The sequence below is a fragment of the Leptidea sinapis genome, chromosome 1 (assembly GCF_905404315.1).
Source record: "Leptidea sinapis chromosome 1, ilLepSina1.1, whole genome shotgun sequence".
Taxonomy (NCBI): domain Eukaryota; kingdom Metazoa; phylum Arthropoda; class Insecta; order Lepidoptera; family Pieridae; genus Leptidea; species Leptidea sinapis.
Window position 1 is genome coordinate 16,313,972 of NC_066265.1, and position 22,454 is coordinate 16,336,425.

General features: G+C 36.4%; 2 protein-coding genes across 3 annotated transcripts in view; one reads left to right on the top strand and one right to left on the bottom strand.

The window, feature by feature from the left end:
- The window catches only part of LOC126966097 (protein trapped in endoderm-1), an 81,627-nt gene extending 76,643 nt beyond the window's left edge, over positions 1 to 4,984 (bottom strand). For both annotated transcript variants that reach the window (XM_050809982.1, XM_050809974.1), the window contains exon 1: positions 4,850 to 4,984. The gene's annotated coding sequence lies outside the window, so the exon portion shown is untranslated. The remainder of the gene's footprint in view (positions 1 to 4,849) is intronic.
- A 392-nt stretch (positions 4,985 to 5,376) lies between these two features.
- On the top strand, positions 5,377 to 19,529 carry LOC126965970 (threonylcarbamoyladenosine tRNA methylthiotransferase). The gene is made up of 8 exons (XM_050809821.1): positions 5,377 to 5,573; positions 7,118 to 7,292; positions 8,229 to 8,386; positions 9,918 to 10,184; positions 11,734 to 11,899; positions 13,850 to 13,957; positions 16,906 to 17,071; positions 19,118 to 19,529. The coding sequence occupies exons 1-8, from the start codon at positions 5,399 to 5,401 to the stop codon at positions 19,514 to 19,516; spliced, it is 1,614 nt and encodes a 537-aa protein (XP_050665778.1). The 5' UTR covers positions 5,377 to 5,398; the 3' UTR covers positions 19,517 to 19,529.
- The last annotated feature ends 2,925 nt before the right edge of the window (positions 19,530 to 22,454 follow it).

Consider the following 22,454-nt stretch of genomic DNA (forward strand, 5'->3'; position numbering starts at 1 on the left):
CAAGGGTCTATTCTTGGACCCTTCCTCTTCATAATTTATGTAAATGATCTACCTAACCTTGTAGAAAAAAAACACCAATAACTTATTGTTAAATAATCATAAAACCAAATATATTAAATTCACTGCGCCAAATGTCAAAAATGTAGATGCGAATATTTTATTAAATGGAGAGGTGGTAAAACCAGTGGAATCTGCTATATTTCTTGGCATTACTCTTGATTCCAAATTGCAGTGGGGCTCCCATATTGAAGGATTGACGAATAGGCTTAGTTCTGCAGCATATGAGGTTAAGAAAATTAGACGGTTAACTGACATAGATACGGCGAGATTAGTATACTTTAGTTATTTTCATAGTATTATGTCCTATGGTATATTGTTATGGGGCAGTGCGGTCGATATTAATACTATATTTGTGCTGCAGAAGAGGGCTATTCGCGCGATTTATAACCTAGGTCCTAAAGAATCATTAAGAGAAAAATTTAAAGAAATAAACATTTTGACTGTTGCTTCTCAAAACATTTTCGATAATGTTTTGTATGTTCATAAGCACATTGAGGAATTTTCTAGAAACTGTGACATTCATAATGTTAACACGAGGAACAAACATAAACTTGTTATGCCTACTACTCAGTTGGGTCGAGTTAGTAAGTCTTTTGTTGGGCGATGTATATGCTTCTACAATATGATCCCAGAAAATGTACAAAACAAATGTGTTACGAAATTTAAAAGACGTTAAAAAACGTTTGTGTGGGAAAGGTTATTTATTATAGCATAAACGATTTTCTTAATGACACCACGGACTGGGATTAAAGCGAACACCCTCAGGCTCTTTAATTATTAATGTTTATTGTACGATATTACATTGTAATCCATATTTTATATAAAAAAAAAGCCCGCTGAGTTTCTTGCGCCCATTCTTCTCAGGTCTGAGGCAGTCTCTTTTGAATGGGTGGTAGATTTTGACGTTCAATAAGTGATTTTGAATCCTATTTTGAATAAAAATATTTGAATTTGAATATTTGAATTTTAATTTGACCGACGTTGTTCTGTATATATTAAATAAAATAATGTTTTTTATTAATTTGTCAATAATATATCATAACATCAAGAATTGTTGAAAAAGAACTGTTGTTGTAATGAAATTGTTTCACAGCGGAACTGTCAAACCATGCGTCAATAAATTCACTCATAGAAAATAAATGTCCATACAAAACAAATATCGGACGACGGGACACATCAAAGGAAAAACAAAATTTTTGTTTTTATTTAATTCCGAACACTTTCATATTTATTCACCTTTTAAACCTTCCCTGGACTTCCACAAATAATTGAAGACCAAAATTAGCCAAATCGGTCCAGCCGTTCTCGAGTTTTAGCGAGACTAACGAACAGCAATTCATTTTTATATATATATAGATAATATTATAGGACGTTTGGGAGGGTTTATCTATACGAATTATCATGCCAAATTTTTATTGTAAAGAAAAGAAATCAGTAGTAAATCGGCCACATTAGGAGAAACATGATCGCAAAATTGAATGGCAGTGGGCAGGGTACTTGAGTAGTTCGACGGACAGATGGCCGGTGGGGTAGAAACCCCTCCAATGGCGACCACGTACCGGAAGACGCAGTGTTGGTACTCTCGAAATTTAAATTCAAATATTTTTATTCATAATAGGATATGAAATCACTTATTGAACGTAAAAAAAACTTCCATTCAAAAATTTATGCCTGAGACCTGAGAAATCGTATATTCCATTCTTTCAAATCCATATATACTTAAAATTTAGAATTTTACAGAACATTCGAAAAACGATCTCAAACTTTTCAATTTAACCGATTTACTTAAGGATAATAAATAATAGTTTATATTTATTTTATATATTATTGTTAACTAAAAAACACACGATTTTATATAAAAACGAACTACTATGATGAAAATTATATAAATTAACAAAAATCCTATTGCATATTTGCAAATTGAAAATGCAATAATTTTATCAAATTAATGTATTGTCATCGGTCCTCGATAAATCTACGAAGATTGAACGAAATCTGGCCGTTTCTAAGAGGGCCAAAATCGCGCCCAAATGAGTCGGTTACAAACAAACATAAATACTGATATAATAATATTGACACACTTTTCCACAAATTATCTTGCCCCAAACATAGCCTGTACTATGGGTACAAGACAACGATATATTCAATACAATATACTTACTTAAACATACATAAATACATATAAACATCCATGACTCGGAAACAAACATTCATATTCATCATATAAATGATTGCACTTATCGGGATTCGAACCCGGGACCTCTAGCTCAGTAGGCAGGGTCACTAAATACAGTGCTATTGGGGTCGTCATACATACAGGTGAAGCTAATAAAAAGTGTGTAAAAACTAAGTGATAGTTAAACTTTGTGAAGATAAAGAAGAAGTTACGGAAAATAGCTCACTATAACAACTAGAAACAATAAAGCAATGTTTAATTAATATTACCACACGTATGTAGAGCGCAAAGATCTTTGGATAACTTTTCACCTCTGAACTCCGGTATCGAGGTTTGAGTCGCGAAATAATCGCGAGAGACAGTTGCCACTGCGAATAATTATTATCACGAACATTCGTTATTTTAGGGTGTCGTACTCAAAGGATAAAAACTGAACCCTAATTACTAAGATTCCACTGTTCGTCTGTCTTTCTGTCCGTCCGCGTCGGTCACCAAGCTGTATCTCAAGGACCGTGTTAGTTAGACACTTGAAATTTTCACAGATGATGATCACAGACGATTTTCTTAATGACACTACGGACTGGGAATAAAGCGAACACCCTCAAGCTCTTTAATTATAAATGTTTATTCTACGATATCACATTGTAATCCATATTTTATATTTAAAAAAAAGCCCGCTGAGTTTCTTGCGCCCATACTTCTCAGGTCTGAGGCAGTCTCTTTTGAATGGATAGTTTTTGACGTTCAATATGTGATTTTAAATCCTATTTGGAATAAAAATATTTGCATTTGAATTTGATGTATTTTGTTTTCACTTTAACAACAAATACAAAAAAAAACAGAAATAAATAAATATATAAAAGGGCTCCCGAACAACAGAAATGAGTACATACATACGATACATACCTTACGTGCGTAAGTCCGACTTGTATAAGCGTTAGATAGTTATATGGGTTATTCTTAGTTTACGGCCTAGATGTGGAACTTTATTTCAAGGTCTTACTTTGGTGCTTCGTTGCCTTATCATATAATTTACATTCATTACATAGCGCTTTTACCAGTGGGAGACTCCTTTGCACAGAAAGCCGGCTAGATTATGGGTGCCACAACGGCGCCTATTTCTGCCGTGAAGCAGTAATGTGTAAGCATTACTATGTTTCGGTCTGAAGAGCGTCGTAGTTAGAGAAATAACTGGGCAAATGAGACTTAACATGTCTCAAGGTGACGAGTGCAGTAATAGTCCCGTTTATAATTTTTGTGTATTTCAAGAATCCTGAGCGGCACTGGATTGTAATGGGCAGGGCGTATCAATTATCATCAGCTGAACGTCCTGCTCGGCTCGTCCCTTATTTTCATTAAAAAAAACTGCCACTCGATAATCTGCCTTTTCGCCGCAGTTAATCGTTTTATAGTAACAGAAAACCTCTTGACTCTAAAGATAAACTTGGCTCGTTGGTTTCGATCACAGCAACTGGCATGGTCTGTGAGACTGTTCCGTCAATTGAAATAAGGAATAGAACAAGGTCTAATTTAATAATTTATTTTCGTTTAGTACATTTTAATTTTTTTTTATTAAAGAGGAAGACAATGGCGCGTACTATCATCTGATTGAAGGTGATCACCACTGCCCACATTCTCCTGGAGCATCAAAGAAAACACAAGAGCGTTGCTGGCTTTTTTTAAAATAAGTTTAAGTTTAAAAGGGCGGTTAATGATTACGTAAATCAGAATATCTGATACTATTATAACTTTTAAAACTACTTATTTCATTAATTTATATTTATACAAAAATACAATTTTCAAGTTAACATTTCTGTAAATACGTATATTTGGGTATGGCCAACTTTTTCTGTCACAGCTGATGGCCCACGGCAGGTGTTAAATAAACGGAGGTCGGACGCGCGTGCCATAGAGAGCGGAATTATCCTATTGTTATTTTTTACGACGACCGACCCCGTCGTTTCACGAACCCACGGAAGGGCAAAGGTACGACATGATAGATTTATGATTGCTTAGGTTGGCGCAACGGTTGAATTTTTTGTTATTTATAATACCTACCAATTGGATATATTTTTATGTCGTTGTAGTTTTTGAAAATAAATTGCGTAGGTACGTCACCAAAAGCTTTAATTCAAATATTAAAATATATACACGTTTGGTTTTAATATATAAAAACATAAAATATAACAGATCCAAGAGTGTAATTTTCTGCAGTTTTTAAAAATAAATTACATTTTTACACAAACTTCTTAAGGTAAGGTAGGATCATCGAATGTACTGTCAATGTTAACTTTACATTATTTAAATAATAAAATTAGAGTAATGAGAATAAGAAGAATGTTTTACTACTTTACCTCTAATAATTAATAATGAGTAACATAATTTTTTTATAAGTACCCGCTTGTTGTAACTGACACTTGTTATTTACATTAAATATAAAATATTATTAAATACATATTAATCCAGCATTATCATACCCAGTACTCATGATAAAAATTTGCAAGTTCTGTGAGTACAATTTAAGTTACCAAGTATGTAAATTAAAAGCTACAAAACAAAACTTTGTCTCAACCTTAGTACACCTTTTATATTAAAAAAAATGTAAGAACTTACCAATTATGAGCAATTGAATATATGTACCAATTATTAATTAACTCCAATATTTTAATAAACAAAGTTAACTAACTCACGAATAGTTCTCGCAAAATGTTCACTCAACACAACATACAACAACGTACTTTACGCGCGCGCAACTGGCGCTTACTGCTAATTGCTACAATCTTACAAAGCTATAATGCTACGTACTACTTCATAACTTCAAGTTACAAGCTTTTAATTTACATCTTATTTACTCTGTGATTGTCATGACAGTGCTGCCAGCTGTTACAGAAAATAGACACTATGCCTTAGATAGAGTATTATTCATTTAAAAAGCAGAATCATACTTATTCGAGAATCATAACTCTTAATCCACTAATCATATTTTGTGTGCTACATAAATATAAAAATATATATTAAAGTTCAAATACAGTAGAAATTTTGTATCACAAACGCTTGCAGGTGCCAATTGATAAGTGACAACAGACAGCTTGACACTTGACATTTGTCAATTTCTCACAATTTGAAACTTGAAACTTAGTTGAATTTACCAAAACATTGAAGATGCCAGCTGCATTTGCAGAATTTATAGATGATATTGAGGATTTGGTGTCTTCTCAGGATATCACACCGAAAGAACGATATGCGAGTAGAAAAAGTGTCAGCGTCAGATCAAAAAAGCGTGAAATTAAAGAGTACGAAAGCGCTGAAAAAGTGATTCTTGAAAGTGTTGTTCCTGGTGATTATAACCTTAGTTATTATTTATAATGTGTACATGCTAAATAAGTCTTGCGACTTCTCAGGAGTTTTAGAAATATTCAAACCAAATATCGCATTTCCTTTTCTGTACCCCTGACAACATGAGTGTAAAATTTCATGATGATAGGTTAGGTAAAAATCAACTTAATCACATTCACATATTATATAAATTGGAATGATGACAGCTCTTTAAAATCCTCCATTATAATACTGTTGCAAAAATAGTTTCCAAAAATAAAATTCTATCCAAAATCTATTTTAAATGCTTTGAAATGTGAACAAACTTATATATTACTTTTTTAACTGTTTCAACAATGAACAGATATTGAAAAAGTTATTTAGTTAATTTAATTTTAGTCCTTGTTTATTGAAAAGTATTTAGCCACTTAGTTTACATTTTTCCTGTGTATGTATGTATTCATCAAATACCAAGCACATAACATGTTAAAAAATGTAAGCACAGAAGAGACAGAGAGTTAGGAGTTTACCAGTGGATCCTTTACACTGGATGCCGGCTAGATTATGGATAGGTACCACAGTGGCATCTATTACTGCCATGAAGCAGCAATGTGTAAACATTACTGTATCTGTTTGAAGGGTGCCATAGCTAGTGAAATAACTGGGTAAATGAGACTAAACATCTTATGTCTCAAGGTGATGAGCGTAATTGTGGTGCTGTTCAGAATTTTTGGGTTTTTCAAAAATCCTGAGTGGCATTGCATTGTTATGGGCAGGGCATATCAAGTACCATCAGCTGAACGTCCTGCTTGTCTTGTTCCTTATAATCATAAAAATATATCTACAAATTGTTATTTAATTGCCAAATCACATTTGGGTTGCTCACAATCTAAATTTATTCAAAGCAAAATCTCTCTTTCTCTTAAAAGCTTTTAATTGCGCCAATTGTGAAAAGGTGTAACATGTTTAGCGCTGTATGACCCATCAGTGCCCAGAATAATTCAGATATTATAACTATTAATCTAATGAGTCAACATGGATATAGGTGCTAGTGCAGGTATACTTTCTTTTAACTGTCTCTAGCTTGTGACATTTGCACATCAGATATTGTGTAGTTTGTTGTTGTGTTGGTAAGAGAGTGTATCTATGAATGTATTAAGCAGTTGTAAGCCACTGCTTAATACATTCATAGATACAAAGTAGCATTGGACTAGCCACCTGAGACACTGAGCCTTGCCTTCCAAGTTCTTGCATCTTTTTTTTTATGGAAAAGGAGTACAAACAAATGTAAAGGTCACATGGTGTTACGTGATCACTGCCACCCACATTCTCTTGCAACACCAGAGGAATCATAGGAGCATTGCCGGCCTTTAAGGAAGGTGTACACACTTTTTTTAAGGTACCCATTTGATATCGTCCCAGAAACACCACACAAGGAAGTCCATTCTACAGCTTTGTAGTACGTGGAAGAAAGCTGCATTGATCCACTGTAGCTTTGACAGGGGCTCTGTGGCCCTGGAACGGAATTAAATAAGACAACCTAACATCTGTTAATTTATATTTTAGGTACTCAAACAATATATGTCAAGACATGGGGCTGTGCTCACAACAATTCAGATTCCGAGTACATGGCTGGTTTATTAGCAGCTCATGGCTATAAGCTCACAGAAGACAAGTGGCAGGCACAACTGTGGCTTCTTAATTCTTGTACTGTTAAAAATCCTTCAGAAGACCACTTTAAGTAAGTATGTTCTATGTTTAAAATCAAAGAAGTGTTGCTTATTTTAAAACAACAATAATGATTGGATAGAATCAATTAAAATTGTTTAATGTGTCTTATTATAACATTATTGTTTTAAAAAGTTATTAAGCACAGTTAATGAATTTTAACCAAGTTTCGTTCTAAAGTGATTTTCCGTATCTCATATTTAAAAAAATCACGAAATAAAATAAACTAGTTTTGTATAATAGTAATTGTAAATTTGTTTCACTACTTTGATTTTTTTAAAAGTTTACAAAGTGATTTAATGATTTTAATAGAACCAATAGTCCCAAAATTGTAATTATCAACTTTATGCATAAATCAAGATAAAGATAAAGATAACCTTTATTTCTAGATATTAGTTATGTAGTAACATGTTTATTTTTTTTATTTCCTCTATTTTTTAACAATATATCTAGCATGTGCACTGACAAAGGCCTCCTCTAGGACCTTCCAGTGCTCTCTCTCCCGCGCTTCTCTACTCCAAACTGGTCTAGCAACCTTCTTTATGTCATCTTCCCACCTTAGTATCTGTCTGCCTCTCTTTCTTTTAGCATCTCACGGGTATCAATGGGCGAGTTTCTGTGACCACTTGTTTGGGCCTCTGATCATATGACCCATCCATTTCCACTTAAGTTTTTTTACAGTTTTTGCTATGGGGCTCATACACTTTTTCTCTGAACAGCTTTTTCTCTTATGTCCGTTAGTCTTTCTCTGTCCTTTAATTTTATGTCCAATAGGCCGCTCTGCATGGTGTTTTGGCTTCCAGTTTTCTCATATTAACTCACAAATTAGGACAGCTAGGAATATGTGTTATTAACTGTACTTAATGATTTTTTGCCATTAGTGAGTTCTTGCAGTAAACCTAATATTTAAGTTTCTGAGGTGTATTGTAATGTTTATATGGCGTTACAGGAATGAGATAATGCTGGGACAGAGTCGCGGCATCCATGTAGTGGTGGCGGGGTGCGTGCCTCAGGGGGCACCTCGCTCTTCCTACCTACAGGGTCTCAGTGTAGTGGGGGTGCAACAGATCGATAGAATTGTTGAAATTGTTGAGGAAACACTAAAAGGTCAGTCCTGTCATATCACTATTGTTATTAAGGCGACACTAAATGCCAGCGACCTTGAGCGATTTGAGTTCACGGCTTCCGGCCCGCCATCTATGTAACAAAGCCAATATTTTCAAAATTCTTGCGTGGAAAACAGTTTATATGCTTACAATCCACGTTATTCATTAGTAATCTGAATAAATATACCTACACAAAAAAGTAAATGCTATAAAAATAACTTTTCTGAGAGTTGTACTAAAAAAATGCGTCATGCCATGCCAAAAAACTTGTTTAACTGCAAGGAAAAGTGGTAGTTCAAAAAGGCTCTGGAGTGTTAACTATAACCAACAGCAAGCATTAGCATCCTACAAATAAGACTTAAGGAAATGTGTAAAAGGAGTAAGTAGAGTTCATAACTCGAAATGCTATATTTTCACGAAAAAACTTGTCTAAAAACACCTTGATTGCGTGTTTTCTGCTTACTCTTCGCCTTAAATTAGTACATTTTGTATTTGTTTATTACATATCTAACAATTTGAATAAAACTATACGGGGGTTTTCGATTGCACAAAACGATCTGTCGATCTTATATGTGAAGAGACGTGTTATTTATGTTAGCTTTGTATAATGCCTACTACTCGGCTAAGTCGAGTTAGTAAGTCTTTTGTGGGGCGATGTATATGCTTTTACAACAAGATCCCAGAAAATGTTCAAAACAAAAGTATAACGTTATTCAAAATGAATTGTTAAAAAACGTTTGTGTGGTAAAGGTTACTATAACATAAATTACTTTCTTAATGATACCACAGATTGGGAATGGAGTGACCGCCCTCAGGCTATTAAATAATAAATTTAATTGTACAATATTACTTTGTAAACATATTTTTTCGATGAAAAAAAAGCAGAGTTAGTTGCGCCTGTTCTTCTCAGGTCTGAGGCATTCATTTTGGAATGGGTGGTAGTTTTTGACTTTCAATAAGTGATGTCACATCCTATTTTGAATAAAAGTATTTGAATTTGAATATCTTTTTTGTAAGCTTGTTATCTATTACTAATTGTACTGTTTGTTATGTTTTTTTAAAGTGATAACCCTCACTTCTAGGATTAATACATAAATAAAATTTGAAAAACAAAATTTTATGATCGATGCCGGATTCGAACCCACGACCTCCGGCGTTCCGTGCCGGTGGTCTAACCAACTGAGCTAACCGTTCGAGTACCGCCTCGCTATAAGAGCGACATCTCAAGTCAATTTCCTCGTATGCAAATATTGGGGTTGAGCAGGTTATCAACTGTAAAGTAGATCCTGTAGATGAAGCCACAACCTGAGAGTTGAACAAAGCAAACAGAATTTTATAGCGAGGCGGTACTCGAACGGTTAGCTCAGTGGTTTAGAGCACCGGCACGGAACGCCGGAGGTCGTGGGTTCGAATCCCGCATCGTTCATAAAATTTTGTTTTTCAAATTTTATTTATGTGATTGTACTGTGATTACAATGGCATGAATTTCTTAAGTATAAAAGTGGCTTCGTAATCCTATTTCTATATTTCAGGGCACACAGTACGCCTGTTCGGATCAAAAAAGACAGGGGAAGGTCGAAAAGCCGGCGGTGCCTCATTACTCTTACCCAAAGTACGCAAGAACCCGCTGATTGAGATCATTTCGATCAACACCGGCTGTCTCAACCAGTGCACGTACTGCAAGACAAAACACGCGCGGGGAGAACTGGGCAGTTACCCGCCCGATGAGATCGTGGAGAGGGCGCGACAGTCCTTCAAGGAAGGTGTCTGCGAAATATGGCTGACGAGTGAAGATACTGGTGAGATTTGTATGACATACTCATCTATACATATAAATAAAATTGGAGTGTCCGTTTTTAATATTGAAATAACCGTTTTTACTATATGTATATGAATATATAATAATAATAATATTGACACACTTTTTACACAAATTATCTTGCCCCAAGTTAAGCATATATAGCCTGTGTTATGGGTTACAAGACAATGATATATTTAATACAATATACTTACTTAAACATACATAAATTCATATAAACATACATAAATACATTTAAACATCCATTGCACCTACCGGGATTCGAAACCGGGACCTCTAGCTTAGTAGGTGGGATCGCTAACCTTTCGGCTATACAATAATCTGTCGTCAATATATATACGGTACATACACCAAAATAACATGTTTTACAATTTTTGTGTGTCTGTTTTTCTTCTGTATTTTGACGAGACTTTTATTGGTAGGTAGCTGATGTAATAAGGAGTAACTTAGGCTACGTTTATTTTAGAAAAATAAAGTAATGTTGCAATGTCCAAGAAACGGTCTAACTCTAAAAATAATTTATATGGCAAAACAACGTTTGCCGGGTCAGCTAGTATTTAATATAATCGTACCGAAAATAATAACAGATTCAATTATAAAAACTTTCGAGAGACATTATAAACAATTTGTTATGTTTTTAAAATGATAACCCTCACTTCTGGGATTAATTACACAAAAAAAACTGAAAAAAAAAACCGTGCGTCACTAAATTCTCTCATAGAAAATATGTCCATACAAAACAAATATTTAAAATTAAAATAATTATGGGTCGCAAATCGAAATAAAAACTAACTGGACTAAACTGCACTCCATGAAGTATTCCCCATTAAAATACGTTCATTAGTTTAGGAGTCCATCGCGGACAAACAACGTTCCACTATTAGATTGCGTATGATATGTCTTTATGTATAGAATATCATTGGCCACAATAATCAAGTGATACACACTTGATTATTACTTATTGATACAAGCTAGGCGTGAGAATGCCAAGGCATTTGGGGGGAAGCGAATGTGTGAAATTGCTCTTTGAGGTCAACTCCAGTTTGGGTGCTCAATAAATATTATATAATACTGCCTGCCATGTCATAGCCAGTTGTGCGTTCGTCGTATCGATATCAAACACCGTTAGAAGATACGGGGCAAGCGACATCACTCGTCCTCTGTTTTGACCCGCGGCAGGAGACCTCATCATAGATGGCTAGTAGTTTTTTTTCTTTTATGATAATAAGGGACTTCAGCTCAGATGGTTATTGATACGTCCTGCCCATTACAATGCAGTGCCGCTCAGGATTCTTGGGAAACCGTAGTGCCTGTCAGAAATTGAAAATTTCTGACAGGCACTACACTACAATCGCGATCGTCACCTAGAGACATAAGATGTTATGTCTCATTTGCCCGGTAATTTCACTAGCTACGCCGTCCACGGGTTAGAAATAGGCGCCGTTGTGATACCCATAATCTAGCCGGCATCCTGTGCAAAGGAGCCTCCCACTGGTGAAGTTGTTGTTATGATATTGTCTACAATATAGGAACGTACGGTCGTGACATCGGCACCTCGCTGCCGGAGCTGCTGTGGAGGCTGGTTGAGGTGATCCCCGAGGGCTGCCGGCTGCGGCTGGGCATGACCAACCCGCCCTACATCCTGGAGCATCTCGACCAGATGGCCAGAATCATGCACCATCCTCGAGTCTATAAGTGAGTTTGTGTAACACACAGGATTCTACTGCAAGGCTACTTTTGTAGTCTTAATTCTCATGTTAATAATTGTTAATGAATTAACCACTTATAATCTAATATATAAAATTCTCGTGTCATGGTGTTAAACTTTGAACTCCTCCGAAACGGCTTGACCGATTCTCATGAAATTTTGAGTGCATATTGGGTAGTTTTGAGAATCGGACAACATCTATTTTTCGTCCCCCTAAATGTTTCCACACGAAATTTTTATTTTTATTTTTTTTTAATTTGTTTGATTATGAGTCAGCATTAAAAAATACATACATAAAATTTTCACCCATCTACGATCAACAGTTACTTTTGTATCGCGATTTTAATATCGGCAATACAAGGTTTGCTGGGTCAGCTAGTAATATAATAATAATTTTTGCCACACCTTTTAGGCTAATTATCGAGCCCCAAATTAGGCATGTATAGCCTGTACTAGGAGTATCAGACAACTATTATACATGTTTAGGACTGTAATAAGATTTTCTATAGGTTCGATGGTGTTTGGCTTGTTTAAGGAATGAATTTATGTAGGCACTTGCAATCAACCAAGAATCATGAGGAAAGAAGTAAAATGCACTCCACTAACCTTTGAACACTCCCACGTCACTCAGATGGCGCAGTAGCTCCAATGGTCCTGACTCTGGTATTCCAAGGTGAACGTCACACTGGCGATCGCAAGCTTGCGAAGATTGTTTGAATGATAACATAAGACCAGGGTTGGGACAGACGCCTTAAAATGACGTTTTCAGAAGACTGTGGTGCCATCTGTTAGTTGGCCCGAAAATGGAAGCTTTGGCAGCTGTCACTCGCTTTGTTACATTTCAACTTTTCTTTAATTGTGTTACTGCCCTTAAAATGGCGGCTACGACTAGCGTTTGCGCATGTTTGTACTTCTCGTGTTCCATTTTGCATATTTACACTACTAAATCTTTCCTTTATGTTCTATGTTGTGACAAAATTAGATAACTAACTCTACGCGCAATTTCAACACGGTAAAAAACTGCAATACCTACATTAAAAAGTAGAGTTAGTTATTTAATTGCGTCTGAACATTAAAAATGTTTTTTTTTATAATTTCGAGCTTATATATAGTTATTTTCGGGGCCAATCTCCAGATGGCGCTAGTTCTCAAAGAGACAGCTCATACTGCGTAGAGACGGCTCTCTTTTCCCTATATATTATTATACTCTTTGCATAAGACACTAGCATTGAACGTCAACACTGGTGGAGAGTCTTGAAGCTTGTGGTAGACTTGATGACCACAGGTTATCACTCGGGGTAAATATGGTTTACATATGTATTGTCAGCGACCACTGCCGAACATAACTCAACAGCCTCTGTCCGCTTGTCAACCCAAGTGCGACTTGTGTCGTCAGCTAGCGGAGCACGTACAACATCATGATTCCTAATAAAATCAGCAAGTACCATACACTATGTTATACTTGTAAATTTTTGTATCTTCCGGGATTTGAACCCGGGATCTTTAGCTTAACGATCAATACTGTCCTAATATTATAATTTAAAATAATAAGATGGAATGTCCGTATGACTTTTAAATCCCTCACTTTAGTTGGTTAATGCGCTTCACAAATGTAATAAACGTTTGTGTGGTAAAGGTTACTATAACATAAATGACTTTCTTAATGATACCACAGATTGGAAATGGAGCGACCGCCCTCAGGCTATTAAATAATAAGTTTAATTGTGCAATGTTAGTTTGTTACTTTGTAAATGTTACTTTAATTGTACAACATATTTTTGATGAAAAAAAGCTTTCTGAGTTTGTTGCGCCCATTCTTCTCAGGCCTGAGGCATTCATTTTGGAATGGGTGGTAGTTTTTTGACTTTCAATAAGTGATTTCACATCCTATTTTGAGTAAAAATATTTGAATTTATATTGAAACATAAGATGTGCAGGTTCCTCCACGTGCCGGTTCAGTCAGGCAGTGACCAGGTGCTGGCTGACATGAAGAGGGAGTACACCCGGGCTGACTTCGAGAGGGTGGTGGAATTCTTAAGGGAGAGGTGAGCCACTATAACACTGGATTACCTAGTTCAGTCACATTATAAATAGGTCTTTAGTTCTTTCTATATTTTATTTTGGATTTGAATAAAAATTTAAGTTGACCTCAAACACCAACATATTGTTATATTTTATGATGTATATAGGTACAGAGGAGGTCAAATCAAATCAAAATCAGTTTATTCACGTAGGCCACGGAAATGACACTTATGAATGTCAAAAAAAAAAGTTTCTTATTGAATCTACCGCTACTTCATAAAGGGTTGAGCTAATGAGAAGAAGTAGCAAGAAACTCAGTGCCACTCTTTTATATCAAGATTTACATTTAAGTAGGGTAGGGCGGGGCTAGTTGAGCATAGGGGCAAGTTGGGCAATCAAAATATCTCGGAAACTATACACCGCACGCAAAAACATTAAATAGCGAAAAGAAAGCGTCGACAGAGAAGAACTTATCGCACGACCGCCAGTGGTGCCACGTCGATCGAGTAAAGTACATGACCGCATTATTTATTTTGACAACAAAGAGTAAAATAGTTGTAAACAGTAATATTTCGTCTGAAATTGTCAGATTTCATTTGTTTTTAATCGGGTAAGTGTTATACTATGATACATTTATTCTACTTTTGATACATATAAAGGTTCTGTGTATAATTCTTACAGATAGTTCATAATCTCACCTTTGTCTTAAAATTTCGGGGTGGGGCTAGTTGAGCTATAGTTGCTCAACAAACATGGATTCAGTGTATCAGATATTTGGAATGTGGATGAGACAGTAGTGTCCACTGTGCTGAAGCCAAATAAGATTGTAGCTGGGAAGTTTAAAGTTTACAAGGCGAGAAACATGCATACAATGTCAAGTTTGCAGAAAATGGGCTAATACAAAATGTGAGCCTGGTGCTGGTCTTACTATCGTTTGTGTCACTTGCAACAATGACATGAGTTCATTATTCGAATAATTTAGTTTTGACGTTTTGCCCATAAAAATTATAAATAAAAGATGACTGTCAAAAACAAATTTGATTTCTTGTCTAGTTAACATTGAATCCATCTGAGTGCTCAATTTGCCCCATATCCTTGCTCAACTTACCTCACCCATGGGGTTTATTGAGCAAACATGACTTTCGGTATTTAAACAGCTGTAGCTCTTAATCTCATCTAGCTAGAAATAATTACTATGGACACTTTTGCTAAGGAATATATTGGTAATTGATCAGTACGCAGAACAAGACATTAAGAGTTATCGTTGAGGAGCTATAGCCGCTCAAGTGAAAAATTGCTCAACTAGCCCCGTCCTACCCTACATCGATTTAAAAATAATTTCAAATTACAATATGATATGTAAAATGTAAAATGATGCAACAGACACACTCAAACGTCAAATAGTCAATGTCTTACATGAGTAAGTCAAAAAAGTAAATGTAAATTAATACAAAAGTTATTGAGTACAGTAGCTGCATCATCCACATACACCATAAGTCAATAAAGGTATTCTGTGAGCATTTTATAAGCGATTATAAATAAATAAAAATATATATATATATCCATACATATATATACACACAATAACTTTTAGGAATCTGAAACCGAGTCTCCGGCAACAGGATCATCCTGCCACCGCAAGCAGCGCCCGTTCACGAGCATGACGCATGGGCCAGCCATCGCCTCCCTCAACCATATTTTAGGGAAGGGGACGACCCGTCCCATGTCGCCGCCAAATACCTAAGAATGTTTATTTAAAGATATTGTCAAACAAACAAGCATAACTTCCATACTAGTGATATGTACATTCGTTGATATACATGAACGACCAAAAAAGAGGAAAAAGTCAAACAAGCCTTACAATTATAGTCGCATATGATGTCGCATGAGATGAAATAGGTAAATATGAAGCCTATTGAGTCGAAGTTATTTTAAGCATGTTTTTTTAGGACCGTGTTATCTAAGCATGTTATATCTCGCAAAGAGTCTAGTAACTCTAGTTATTTTTTTTTATGGAATAGGAGGACAAACGAGCGTACGGGTCACCTGTTGTTAAGTGATCACCGCCGCCCACATTCTCTTGTAACACCAAAGGAATCACAATAGCGTTGCCGGCCTTTAAGGAAGGTGTACGCGCTTTTTTTGAAGGTACCCATGTCGTGTCGTCCCGGAAACACCGCACAAGGAAGCTCATTCCACGGCTTAGTAGTACGAGGAAGAAAGCTCCTTGAAAACCGCACTGTGGAGGACCGCCACACATCCAGATGGTGAGGATGATATCCTAATTGGAGGAGAGGAGGATTGGTGGAGTTAATAGAAAATTCACTATATTCTATACATATAAGGACTTCTATCTTTCGCAGTCTAAATGCGGAACGGCAAAAATGTGTTTAAAGACAATGTAAGCACACTTTCCTCCTTAGTCGTGTGTCAACTGTCACTGTCTGAATCAAACCTGAACTGATTAAATATCTTACATTGCTGCTTATTGATCAATAATATTTTAAACAACTGGAGAAAATGTGGCAATGTATCGGTATAGCAGTGGAAGTATATAATATGGTGTATATCGAATGTTCCATATTTCGGATTTGTTGTCATACGACGTGCATTGTCCATATGTACAGAACGTCATCGCTAATGTGTCTATATACATTACATTACGAAGAATATATTGAGAGGCAACAGTTCAAATGTTTCATGAATCAACTACCGGCTGCGGTTTTCCCGAACCGATACGACTTAGGTACCTTCAAGAAAAGAGCATACCTTAAATGCCGGCAACACATCTCTTGACACCTGATGTTGCGGATGTCCATAGGCGGTTTCCTCACCTCTCCCCTCTTTTCATTTGCCCCCTCTCATATATTTTTGTTATTATATAAGTTTTCTTCATGATTGTAAATTTCGTATTTCAAAAAGTGATTGTTAAATCCCAAATTAAATGAAAGTTTGTCGCGGTACATTGTAGAGTAGAGGGCATCACGATCGCCACGGACATAATCTGCGGGTTCCCCACGGAGACGGCGGCCGACTTCGATCAGACCATGTCTCTGTGTCGCCGCCACCGGTTCCCCTCGCTCTTCATCAACCAGTTCTTCCCGCGCCCGGGCACACCTGCCGCCAACATGACGCGAGTGAGTACACACCATACACCTATAATATAATAATAATAATAAACTTTATTTCACTAAAGCAGAGGTTCACAACACTTAAATATATATGTACTACGTCTTAAAAATCAACTTATCTATACTAATATTATAAAGCTGCAGTGTTTGTTTGTTTGTTTGTTTGTTTGTTTGTTTGAACGCGCTAATCTCTGATACTACTGGTCCGATTTTATTTTCAAAATTAGGGATCCGTAATAACATTGCTATTTTGTAACACAAGGTGTAAAATCGAAAACCTATTTTTGCGTGCGCTGCAAAAACTATTGTCAATAGAACAAAATGATGTACAGGCTATAATATAGGCAATATTTTATTACTTATAAAAGTATGGCGTGAATTACTAACTTTATATGGCAAAACAACGTTTGCCGGGTCAGCTAGTCTTAAATAAAATACAGTGTTCAATTGAAACTCTGATACCCATGATGAGTTCTAACTTGTGTTATGAGTATCATTGTTTGCGTAAATCAACTTATATTGGTTTAAGATAATAATAATAATTCATAATATATGTAGAATATTCCTATGTTGTAAACAGTATGTACTCAGTAGTATTTTTAGTTTTATAAGTTACATATCTCGAGGAGATCTTCTGTTTAGTGTATGTTTTTGATAGGAGCCATTTATTAACAACGGATTTACATGAAAATTTTGTAAGAGGATATATGTGACATTGTTGATTTATTTTATTATAGAGATGACTTTCGATTACTTGATGATGTCGACTGGCTAGAGCAGTTCTAAAATTTGGAACTGGACAAATTCTCTGCGATTTTCTTCTTTTACTCTTATTTTTATCGTATGAGAGTGTGGTGTGTTTTCTTAATATGGAATGAAGTATAAAGACCTAGAATACACTTGTGCCACTGACCTGTAGTGACCACTCGACAGGCTTATTATTTTACAGCAAATTTTTTGTGCCTAATTGAAGCGCCACTCGCGAGCGTCCAGAGAACTAATTTTGACGTATTATACAAATGGCCGCGAGGGAAGCGTACAGTACTCTGAAGTATTTTTGCATTTTGAATTAATTTTGTTCGTTTTCCGTGTTATTTATACTTCAAGACTCATGTAATAAATAAAGTACACAATTTTTTTGTAAATAGTTTCCCACCATTTTTATTAAACTGAGGTCGTCGAATATCAAACAGGCACAAAAGTACTTTGACAGCCGTCAGTCCAGTGGGAAATAATAGAGGTCAGCGACTTGTGCATAAACGACTTGACAGCTCGATATTCCGTGACGATAACATTTGCATCAAATCGGTAAAATTATAATTGACCTATAGAGAGAAGCACGCGTTCAGATTGGTAGGCGCCTTACTATGTTTGAACTGGCACAGAAATGAAGGTATTTTGAAAATGAAAGGCGAATTGTGACTTGCAATGTAATGTGGATTCTATACGGTATTCGCTAACGCTGCAACAATAAACCCAAGCGTAGCGCATATAAGAATAATGGAAAAGTGATGGTAACTGTTAGCTACCTCAGATCCGGATAGGCCAAGCAATAACAGTAGAAGTCTATTATACTTCGATTGATACCGACTACCATTTTTTATTCTGACATTTGTACAATTTTGGCATGGTAAAATATTATTATTACAAGAAATACAAAAATACTTTAACCCCTATATTTTATTCAACCTCTATTGAAAAGTAGCACAAACCTACAAATTAACTGAGCATCATTTTTTATAATTACTAGAATAAGATTTTATTATGAACAATGTTAATATGTTTCCCGGACTTTTTCGCGATAATCCGGTCTCGCGTTGCTGTCTCTGACGACATCAGGATTCCAGTGTTTAAGCGCTGGATCTCTGTTCTCGTGGACAGGAACAAAATATGACTGTACAAATATGTGCAATATTATTAGTTTTAGTTACTCTAATTTTGCTTTTAGCTTGGCACCCCTTTAGAGTGTCTAAAATTTTTTTTTACTATGGGTAATGCCTGAAATAAATGCCTTTTATTTACTTATTTATTTAATATGATTTATATTTGCAGGTTCCTAGTCAAGAAGTTAAAAAACGAACGAAAGAACTTTCAGAATTCTTTCGATCATACGAACCGTACGGCCACAAGATAGGACAGATACAAGAAGTGCTAGTCACGGACGTTTCTCACGACAAAAATTATTTCGTGGCCCACAACGAGTTTTACGAACAAGTGCTCGTGCCCAAAGAGGAGAGATACATGGGCAAGATGTTGACGGTTCGTATCTGCAGCGCGAGTAAGTTCTCAATGGTCGGTGAGGTCATAGACAAACCAAAGATGGCGGGGCTGGTGCGGCCGCTGAGGAAGGGAGAGGTGTCCGGCGTTAAGAGCGAGAGAGGTGTGTCCGTGCCGATAGTAGTGTTGTTATTAGCGGTGTTTGCGAGGTTGTTGTGGATATTTTTATTATAAATATATTTTGCTAGTTGTTGTTTTCTTTTATGAACCTTATTTTAAAATTTTACGCCACGATTATTTAAAAAACAATTACGGTTTTTGAAAATGGAATACTGCAAGAGTATGTAACAGTTTAGTTTGTCTATTTGTTTTTACCAAGATTATGTAACATTTTAGTTTGTCTCATTGTTTTTACCAAGAGTATAACGTTTTAGATTGTTTTTACAATGTGGCATTGTTTTGAAAATTGTGTGGTGACTAGTGGCGTAGCGTGGGTTTTCGTCACCCGGGGCCGACTAGAAAACCGCCCCCTATGTTGTCATCACTAGGGCAAAACGGTAACGAGTAAAAAAATCTTCAAATTCTTTAATTAATCAAAAATTTCTCAAAGATCTGTGGCACGTAATTGGCTGAGCCGCAACGAATGAATTTCAATAAGAATTTAATGTGTGGAACTTTCCCCTCAAGATGGAAGGTTGAACACATCAGTCCAATTCACAAGAAGGGAGATCCTGGATATATTACTAACTACCGGCCCATCTCAATTTTGTCTGCTACCAGTAAGCTGTTTTAATTACTGGGCCACGAATTTACACTGATTTATCTAAGGCCTTCGATGTGGTTGACATCATGTAGATTCTGCAATTGCCGGGTATTGGCACAGAGCGATACGATTCACTATAAACACCAGCACAAGATGTGTGGTGGCAACTGGCTGCCGACAAAGTAGGGTACTTTCGTCACTTCTTTGAAACCTGAAAATTTTTTGAGCCCATTGGGAGGGTTTTAAGCAGCGTCAAGAGATCCGCTTTTAAGGTTATCATCGAATGGAGTGCGCAACGTCGACCTCACGGGGCACACTAAAAGTTTTGCACTTTTAGCTAATCGGAACTACAGGGTGGCGCAATAGAACGTGCATATTGCATCATCTTTTTTCGCGGGGTAGAAAGTGCGCGGGCGGAGGGAGTCTGCATCGTTGGGTAGGCGGGCTCATGGAGTTTTAGTCACTATGAGTCACTTCGACGGGAAGCGTCGCGCATTTTGCGTGCGCGCATTTTACGAAAACTCTCGTTCATACATCGTTACTAGGCGTTTATATTGTTGTGAATATGGACTACGGCAAATTAGTGAAGCTCCGAGTGCTAATTTAATTTAAATATGGGTACAGCGTTTTGAAGAGACTGGTTCAACGTTTAAACCACAAGCAAAAGGTCGTCCAAGAACATCTAGGATCGACGACAATATTGAGAGAGTTATGCAGTCTGTACGAGGAGATCCACAAATGTCTACTCGCAAGAGATCGTCTGTCTTACACTTATCGAGACGAAGTTTGCAACGAATTTTAAACTTGGATCTTAAACTGCATCCTTACAAGCTGCAGTTAACACAAGAATTGAAAGAGTCTGACTTCGGAGCAAGGCTCGCATTTGCTAATGAAATGCTTAATCGATTTTCCAATTTTGACAATATCCTTTTCTCAGATGAGGCCCACTTCCATATCAATGGGTTCGTAAACCGTCAAAATTGTCGTTACTGGAACAGTGAGAATCCCAAACTCAAGCACCAGAAACCACTGCATAGTCCTAAAGTGACAGTATGGGCAGCAATCTCTGGTAGAGGAATAATTGGACCGTTTTTCTTTGAAAATGCGCGGGGGCAAAACGTCACTGTTAATACCGAACGCTATGTTGCGATGTTGGAAGGTTTTTTGGCCCCAGAGCTTGAAAATTCAAGAATAGTGAATTCTATGACTTGGTTTCAACAAGACGGAGCTACCTGTCACACATCAAATGACTCCATGGCGGTTGTGAAACAGATGTTCCCTGGCAGACTGATTTCGAAAAGAGGTGATATCCCATGGCCCCCAAGTAGTCCAGACGTGACGCCTCCTAACTTTTTTTTGTGGGGATACCTCAAGAACAAAGTCTACAGCAATAATCTGAAAAACATCGATCAGCTCAAGGAGAATATCCGTGGTGAAATGGCAGCAATTACACCAGCATTACTGAAGAAAGTTTTCAATAACTTCCGTTTGCGATTAGAGGAGGTTACAACGTTTCAAAAAATATAACATTCAAAATTAAAATACAGGGTGGCGCAATAGAACGTGCATATTTAAAATATTGATTAAAAAATAAATACAAAAGGTATAGTTAAAATAAAACTGAGGTATTATTAAGAAATAACTGAAGTTAATTTTTTTAAAAATAACATCGTCTAAATGATGACCCTCTCTTCGAAGAGAGCTTACTATACCTTTTGTATTTATTTTTTAATCAATATTTTAAATATGCACGTTCTATTGCGCCACCCTGTATTTTAATTTTGAATGTTATATTTTTTGAAACGTTGTAACCTTCTAATAAAAAAAAACAATTGGCGGGAAATCATTTGTCAATTGTTTTTTATCAAAGTTCTACGTACGCAACGAAAATGGAATTAAGTCGTAAAGATTTAAGAGGGATGTTTTTTTATGATTTTAAAAGTTCTCTCTCTCCGCAAGGCCGCTCGTCTTCAAAATGCTTTTCGGAGAGAAGCACCGTGAGGCGATGGTTTGCTGAATTTGAGACAGGTCGGGTTTCTTTGACGAATTCCGTGAATGGCGGCCTGTATTGTGAATGGGTGTTTTAAATGAGAACAGGCCAACAAAAGTGAGGCAGGCGAGAAACGTTACTAAAAAATGATCGCATTTTTTTTCAGTTACGGGTCCCATCTGCACATTTCCACTTGAACATCAAAAGACTGTTAATGCTGAGTGGTATTCTACCATTTGTTTACCCAGGGTGTTAAAAAAAGTTCGCGAAAGACGACCAAAAAGGCGTGTTCTCCTACATAATTTAGACACGGCCAACAAAACTAAGTCATTTGTAGCTTCCGAAAAAGTACTACTCGTCATCCATCCTGCACATAGCCCCGACATAGTAAGTACCCTGTGATTTCTGTATTTTCCCCA